The following is an 8,731-nucleotide window of genomic DNA, read 5'->3' on the forward strand; positions in this document are numbered from 1 at the left end:
TCTAACTGGTGACCTTTCAGTGCAAGGGATGATACCCAACCAACTGAGCCACACCAACCAGGGCTAAATGACCACATTTTATGCTACTTTTCTTCATCATTGAAACTACTTACTAATTTACTGATATATGATACATAGAGAAAAGATATTTGGATTTGGAACTAAGGAAATCCAGGTTATCATTTAAGAGCTAGATATCCTTGGGAAAATCCCAGTCTGAGCTCTAGTTTCTTCATCTCTGATAAGAGGCATTTAGAATAAAAATATCAGTATTTGGAGAAACTGGAGGGCAACTATCTGAATCTTCTGGTGAGTTTTTCAGCCTGTAGGCCTTCTCCTATTACAACCTGTAGGCCTTTTCCTATTACTATCAGATTCTAATAAACCTTGCTTGCCACAAACCATTTGTTAATGACTAGGGTAAGTCCATGATATACAAAATCTAGTCTAAAACAAAACAAAATCTTTTTTTCAATAAGAAAAATAAATATATGTTCTGGTTATCTATTGATGTATAACATGCTACCACAAAATTTGGTGTTTTAAAACAATACAATCATTTATTATTATTACTTATGGTTCTGGAGCTCAACCTAGGCAGGTCTCTCATATGGCCACAGTTAAGAGTCCAGGGCTAGAATCATCTGAAGTCTTGCTCATTCTACATGTCCGGCTGGCACCTACGCTGGGAAGACTCTAAAGAGCTGGGGCATCTAGGCATTTCCTTCTGTGGTCACTCTCCCCCATGGCAGCTTCAGGGTAGGCAGGCCTCTTATATGGTGGTTTAGAGCTCTGAAGATGTACAGACCCCAACAGAGAAAGAGCCAGGCAAAAGCTCAGCAACATTACCACAGTATTTTATTCACAAGCAATCACAAAGTCTACCCAAATTCAGAGATCTAAGACTCCACCTACTGTTGGAAGAGGTGTCAAATTCTTTGAAGATGTTTTCAAAACTACCATCTATGTTGTTTTGCTTAAAAGTAAGGATTTAAATTATAAATAAAGGTGTGTTTTTAAAACCCAAAATCTGGTTTTAAAAGGTGAGTTTATAGTATTGGTTTATAAAGCTAACTTAAGCTGCTTCCTCTAAACCCCCCCCTTCACTGGCTAGAAAAAGTACACTTAGTGTATATTTTAATTCATTTTTTCAATTTAGAATTAGTCATGATAGTAAAGATTATTTTAATATTTTCAGAAGCCACTGCTATTACAGACCAATCACTGGCGTATCCTTTTTGAAAAAATTAACTCTTTTGAGAAATAAAGTAACATCCACAAATTCTCTATGATGACTTTAAATTACTTTAATAAATGCTTTAAATCACTCTCTGTCCTGAAATTTAACTTTATTATTCCGCATAGAAATATGGATATATTAAATTACTTCATAGTAGTTTGACAGAGGAACCCATCTAAGATTATTAAAGAAAATGAAAAAAGGATAGCAAATGCCAGGTTAAGAATAGTTCTATGAACATACAACTCACATGCTATAAAATAACTCTAATGCAGTATTTCTATGATAAAGCACTTCACAGTAAGTTTTGGTAAATCTATATAAAGAACTATACAGTCCTATAAAAATAATTTTAAAACCTCAACAACTGTTTAAGATGCCGTAACAACATGTTTTTCACATGTCAGTGCAATAAATTAGCTCAAAAGAAACACAAAATGCTTCATTAAATAGTACATTCCCATTTACAGCTAAAATTCAAATCCATCCAAAAGTTATACACTAACAGACAATAAGATGAATCTAGCTCTTGGACACTTTCTTTTTGAAAACGCTAAAGACTTAAAATAAAATTCCAAACCCTACATTTTTAAAGGACTATTTGATCATTAGGGGCCCAGATTCTGACCTGAAAACTGCCAGCTGGAGCAGTCTTAATAGTGTTCTAATTTTAAAATACAGACAAGGTAACATACGTGAAGGTCTGGCATGAGAAAATCTGGGTTTATGCCTAGTAAATCAGTGTATTTAATACTGCCTGAATATGGACCATGCTTGCTCCTTTATTTATTTCTCAACATATAATCACCATCATCTATTGTATTAAACAACTACTTTATCTGCCTGACCCTAGTATGCACATAAGCCTGCAACTCCTAAATAACACTGATGCCAAGTAACTGCAAGTCAATTAGAGGTTCAGTTCAATAAATACTGAGGCACAGGGACACCAAACTCCAGTTTTAGTATACATGGTACTTTGTGAAAGAGTAGTAGTGCTAAAGGGGATAATTCTACTCAACTCCAGTGGATTAACTGCCTTGACAGAATGTAAGCATCACATTGTCAGATCTTCCAAATTTTCAAGAGAATTCCCAAATTCAGATTTTTATTTGGTATTGTCTGACTTTTAAATGTTGCCTCAATTAAAAACACAACAGGTTGCTGCTAGCTCGAGTCTTCTGTGGAAGTGTAATCATCTCTGAATGTTTTGCATTCACAATATATGATGTATATGGACTTCATTTAATGCTCACTGGGGCAAGCTATCAAGATCTTAGTTTTTGCAAACTATGAGATAAAGGTACAGATTCAGAGGTACAGGAGGCAAAACAAGGAAATAAAAAGAATCATCATTTTCAGAGCTGTTCAAAAACTGACAAGATGTGAGCAGTAACAAGGCTTGAGTTTTGTTAATTGACTGGGGGATTTTTGTTTGAGATAAACATGGGAACTTAAAAGCCTAACTGGCTTTCAAAGTAGTTTAACCTTCAGAAGGTTACGTATGTAACAATTCCAAAATGAAACCCACAGAAGAATTTAAATGACTTGACTAAAATCTCACAACTCTGAATCCAAATGTAGTGCTCTTTCCACTCTGATCTTGGAATTCCTGGCCCAGGAAGGTCACAAACTCTAGGGATATCAGTGTAGAAAATTAACCTGTATCTGAGACACAGTCCTTTTTTTTTTTTAAAAAACCCCAGAAGCATCTAGGTCAGCAGATACAAAGTACTATTTATTTCAGGGTCCAGCATCAGATTAAGACCTAGAGTATTTAAATAAAGAAAACTGGCGGGTAAGTATACTCTACATTTTGTTTTCCAACACAGGGCGCCAGAGTACACTATAGTTTTTATTTTAATTCATTTAATATAGTTTTAGTGGGGCTTGGCAGTGGAACAAGATTTCCTGAAACTTATTCTGTTACATTTTACATTAGACGGTCTCTCAGTCACTTTTTTTGTCACTCGAAACTGTCAATCCTCTAAATGAAGTGTAGAGATTTGGATTTCCCATCCCATCCATATTTCTTGTCTTCCAAAAAGCATACAATTAAAGTCTAAGGAGAGCATTTTTAATTTTTTATTACACTTCTATTATGGATAATACAAATACGTTGGAATACCAAACACACCCTATACTTCAAGAAAGTTAATCTTATCCTAAGAATATACTATAGGGAGGGCTATAGTATGCATATACATATGTGTGTGTACACATAACCGCCTGTACATATTTATATGTACTTGACTGCATGAGTGTGCGTGTACATATATAATTCAAACTCTGAAACTCTTAGATTTGGACATCAATAGTAAAAGTCACATAACTACTTAGTTATTAATGAATTCCAACTTGTAATGATTTACAACCACACAATTACTGTACACCAGGAACGTGGTGAACAAGACATATTCCTGACCCTCATGGAGCTTCCAGTTTGGTAATGTAGAAAACATGTTACTTACAAAAATGGTAATTCATGATCCACATTTTCGATATATTAAACTTTGATAACTATTCTTTGGAGAGAATGTTAAAAGCTTAAGAAATAAAATGTATACAAGATGTTTACTTCCTCATAGAAAAACGGCATTTAACATCAGTTCTAACGTCACAAACATTCCAACTTCTTTCAAATATACTTTTTGGGCAAATAACCACCACAAGAATCAGAAGGAACTGGCAATCTGTACAGTTACATAGGCTTCAGCTTCTAAGTATGGGTACTGCAGAAGCATTATAGAGCTTAATTTCTCTTTTTATTATGTAGCTGATGTGCAAAGCCCAATAACCAAAGGACTCTATGACTAAAAATCTTTTAACTGTGATTAATAGCAAGTTTCTGCAGTTTAAACTCATTTATCAAAATCTTACACCACTTATGAAATCATTTAGAAGGGACCTAAAGCTTATGACATGTCTAAGATTCTTACAAGGCTTATCTTTATAATTTCCCAATATTTCATGTAAGATGACAGACAATAGGTAGCTTCACCACTTTTTCTTGTTCCAGGATGAGAAGGAAGAGTCAAGCATCGATTCTAATTCTGGCTATTACTTTAGCTGTGTAACATGATCAAATGAGACACCCTGGGCCTCAATTTCCTTATTTGCAAAATGGGTTATTCTAGAAAGCTTCCCATTCCAAAATTAAATAAGCAATTCCAGTAGGTTTGTATTTGCTAGCTTTCCCAGTAAACTCGAAACACTCATCTTTGATCTATACTATAAAGATAAGCACTTATATCAAAAGTTTTAAAACAGGTAAATTCAATTATGGAAATTTAGTTTAAAAAATTCATAAATGTGAGGCGTTTCAGAAGATGGACAATTTATTCTAAGTACTACTATTAAGTAACACTACTACTTCCCAATTATAGTTAAAAGTATATGTATGTGGACTCTATTTCCATCAATAAATGCATTTCCAAAACAAAATACTTAAAACATTGCCCACTCTTCCTCCTCAATGTACATATTGCTATATCTACTCTATTACTGACTTATAACTATGTTTCAACAATGAATTGACAGTAGAGTATTTGGTTCATCTCACCCACCAAAACCGCCATGCGCTCCCCAAACAGCTCACAGATTAAACTGACACAATCAAATGTTGACTGAATTATTGATTAAAATAACGTTGTTAATAGCTGACTTTACCGCTAATCAAAAGCAGTTTCCTTTATTCACTAACACTATGCAATCCTATGTTCCCATTCCTTCTGGATTTCTCAAAAAAGTAGGGATGGAAATTTTTTAGGATTCAGTTAAGGGAGGAAAATTAAACTACTATATCCTAATCATTCAACTGCTTTAGGACAGGAACAATATCTTAAACATATTCCCACCCACCCCGCTTCCCTTCCTTGACCCTATCCTGGGGCAGTTTATTGCAGCATGAAGACTTCTTTCCCTGAAGAAAAATTAGAAAAGAGCACAGGACTAATGCAACTTGACTCTAGAGCCCACTTAACAAATCTCCACCCCAAATTAATTAGGCACACAGAAGGGCAGATCTGTGACATACAGGACAGCAAATGTGCCATATTTTTACCAACTATAACCTTGCTAAAACTACCACGGAATCGTAGGGTTGTAAAAGAACTTAAGGCAGCATCTAATCTGGACCACTCTGCAGACACGTACTGATCCAGAACCTACATCGACATCTCCAGGGCCTGGGAGGTCGGGATTTCTGGACATGACAGTCCATCCTGACCCCATCAGTTCTGCCTGTATTTTGCTGTAATGTTCTCCCTCCAGCTCTACAAATCACACCCGTTTGTTCCTGGCCGTACCCTCTGGGAGCTGCGCACAACGTGTTTCTTCCGTAAGAACAGTAGCCAGGAATTTTTTTTTTTTTTCCGTAGGGCCTAAATCATGTAATTACCTTTTCGAACATCGTTATCTTCCATAACAATTATTCGAGGAGCCCAACTGGCGATTCTTCCCACTTCGCCTGCTGCACGGGCACAGCCAGGAGTTGCCCGCACACACTTCCCGGGGCCGGTGAGCACCCAGCCCCTGTGCGGCCCGCTACCGGCGCCCACTTACCGGGCTGCCGGCCGCGATCGCGGCGCTACGGGTTTTCGAAATGTAGCCTCACAGAAGGCGCTGTTCCCCAAACCGCATCACACCCGCATGGTCCTAGCCGGAGCGTACCCCAGGGCCGCACCTCAGCACGGGCCTCCCGCAGCCGCGCCCAGGGCGACGGGGCGGAACGTGAAGCGGGACGAGGGCCCGGGAAGCCCTAGGCCGGGGACGCCGGGTCCCACGCGGGCCCAGGCCCCGCAGGCCGCTCTCCGCCGAGGCGCCCGGGGTCTCGGCCGGGCCGCGGGCCCCAACCCCCGCCCGGCAGCCGAGGGCCGCCGCCGCCCCGCTCCCGAGCCCCGCCTCCGCCCGTCACCTTCCCCGGCGCTCACCTTTCTCCTCCCGGCTGTCGGCCGCCATTGCTCCGCTCCTGTTTCCGCTGCTGCTGCCGCCGCCGCCGCCGCCGTCAGCTCGACGCGGCTCGCGCGTGGGCCGCAGCCGCGGCAGCGGGAGCCCCGGCACGTCCGTCAGTCCGTCCGCCGGGCTGCGCGCTTCACGCCTGGGCCGGTCCCGCTCGCCTCTCTCGACTCGCCCTCGTCCTCCCCCTGTCTCCTTCTCCCTTCTCCCCTTCCCGCCTAGGCCCAGCCTTCCCGTTGGGGTTCGGGGACGGGAGGGGGGTGAAGGGGGAGGGATGGGAAACAGATGGCGACGGCGGGCGGCGCTAAAATGGAGCCTGCTTCCTGCGTGAAACAATCCGCTCCCAAGATGCCCTGCGCTGTTTACGCTCCCGTCCTCCCGGGCGACGTCACAGTGCGGAGAGGGGCGGGGCGGCGACGCGGGCGAGGGAGCGTGACGTAACGTCGGCGTGCCGCCCCGCCCCCGCCGCCGGAGGCCAGGGTGAGTCTCGCCGGGGAGGGGTCGCCCGAGTGGTTTGCCTGCCGCCTGCCGCCCGGAGGGCAGGGGGGCTCAGGAGGGGCTCGGGGGGGCTCGGGGTTCTCGCCCCGAGCCTGCTGGCGGGCCGCCCAGCCTGCGGGCAGAGGCGCCTCCCGCGGGCCCCCCGCGCCGCCCCTTGGGGCCCGGTGTGCTCCCGGGCTGCTGTCCCGCGCCCTCGGCGGCCGCGCGGTGCGGGCTGCGCGCGTCCCCGGGGCCACCGCTTCAGTTATTTGGGGGAAGGAGCTCTAACGCATTTTAGTGCTGCACTCTAATTCACGCGATAAATTTGATCTAAACATTTATCGAGGCTCTGGGGTGCACAGTGGATTGAAACAGACTATTAAGAAATTGAAACTATAGAAGTGACCAAAAATTACTTAGCTACGTAAAATAGTAAAATACGCAAGAAAAGTTTTAAGTTCGTTTTCCAAAGGAATGAAAATGTAATTTTGTTTCACTGCTCCATAACTGTGTTTACAAGGGAAAGAAAATTTGAAGGAAAAAAAGTTACATTGTTACATGAAGACAAATAGTTACGTGCAGGGAGTGAGTCTGTCGTGTCTCCGTGCTTGGTGGGCATTGTAACAAGTGAAAACCTAATTGAACTCGGTGGGAAGATTGTAAGCGGTGGGAAAACACGAAGGGAGAATTGTTTGGAGCCATCTGGAAGGTTTTCAAGGAAAAGAGAAGGAAAATCAGTTCAGTGACTATAAAACCCAACTATGTATTGGATGCTTAGGAATTAAGGCTTAACAGGACAGTACTTCTGCCTTTAAGAGACAAGTTAACAGGAAATTACTGTGTAAGAATAATAGCTGAAAACTGTGTGTTCCTACTCTGTGCAGGTACTGTTCTGAGCGCTTGGTCTACACAATGGGATTTGACCTTCCAAAAACCCAATTAAATTATATTTTACATAAAGGGAAAGTGAAGTAATATGAAATTAAGTGCGCACGGTGGGGAGTGTAAGTAACATAGTTCAGTTCCAGGTTATTTGGCTCCAGTGGGCCCACCCTCTAGATACTACCTGTTCCCTCAGGTAGAGCAAGCTCAGGATGTCATTGGAACCCTGAGGGGCTGTCACTCAGCCTGGGGAGGGGGTGCAGAACAGAGTCAAGGAAAGCTTTCTGGAGAAGGGAAAGACAAAGCCTAGTTGAGAATAAAGTTTAGGTGAAGGGGAGACAGGATAGGGGTGAAGAGCAGGACTGTTTTCATGTTTTAAAAAAAGGGTGAAGGGGGTCTTAGGTTCAATTCAGGTTGATAGTCAATGGTTAGGTAAGAAGAGGCTGAATCAGTAAAATTGTTCTAATATTTCTACTTATTAATTCAATTAGTATTTATCAAATCCTTATTCAGTCCCAAATATTGTTATAGGCACTGGAGTTAATGTGTTTATATGTATGTGTATGTATATGTGTGTGTGTATGTTTGTGTATCTGTAGTTAGGGAGACAAGGCGTAAGTAAATAAATTAAAAATCATGATGAATTCTATGAAAGAAGATGCTAATATGGCCGGGGGGGTGGGGGGTGCTTTTTATGTAGGAAAACTAAAGGCTGTCTGAGGAGGGGAGGTTGAGACTGATACCTAGAAAAAGGTGGAGGTAAGAGTCTTCCAGGCAGAGAACAGCATGTACAAATGCTCCTGGGGAGAAAGAGGCCCTCATGTGGTCAAGGATCTAAGGAGAATGCCAATGAGTTGGAGCCCAGATCTTGAGTGAGAGGGCAAGTGCCTGAGATAATATTTGAGGAACAGGCCACATCTTAGGAGTAAAGACCTAATCAAGACCCAGCTTAAAACAAAAACTGCAAGATCTGCAGAGGGACAGGATTTCAAGGCTAAGCCCACTGGAGGATGGGAATGGAAAGTATCTTGGGCTTTTCACAGATCCACACCTGTAAAATGTAAAACCAAGCCTACACAAGTTCAAAGTGACCAGCATTCCTCATAGGAAGAAAACAAAACCTAGACTCTCTGAAACATAGTTTCACAATATTCAATATTCATCAGGCCAGGGCCA

General features: G+C 42.3%; 1 protein-coding gene across 3 annotated transcripts in view; it reads right to left on the reverse strand.

The window, feature by feature from the left end:
* The window catches only part of YTHDC1 (YTH N6-methyladenosine RNA binding protein C1), a 33,511-nt gene extending 27,177 nt beyond the window's left edge, over window positions 1–6,334 (reverse strand). Inside the window, exon 1 of one of the 3 annotated variants that reach the window (XM_087827136.1) lies at window positions 6,172–6,334. In XM_087827136.1, the coding sequence (XP_087683262.1) occupies window positions 6,172–6,199 (28 nt within the window). In that variant the 5' untranslated portion in view covers window positions 6,200–6,334. Of the gene's footprint in view, window positions 1–5,639; window positions 5,698–6,171 lie in introns of those variants that run through there. The other 2 variants (XM_087827154.1, XM_016213208.2) reach the window with 2 other exon arrangements.
* Window positions 6,335–8,731: the final 2,397 nt, after the last annotated feature.

Source organism: Miniopterus natalensis, chromosome 1, assembly GCF_054644295.1.
Source record: "Miniopterus natalensis isolate mMinNat1 chromosome 1, mMinNat1.hap1, whole genome shotgun sequence".
Taxonomy (NCBI): Eukaryota; Metazoa; Chordata; class Mammalia; order Chiroptera; family Miniopteridae; genus Miniopterus; species Miniopterus natalensis.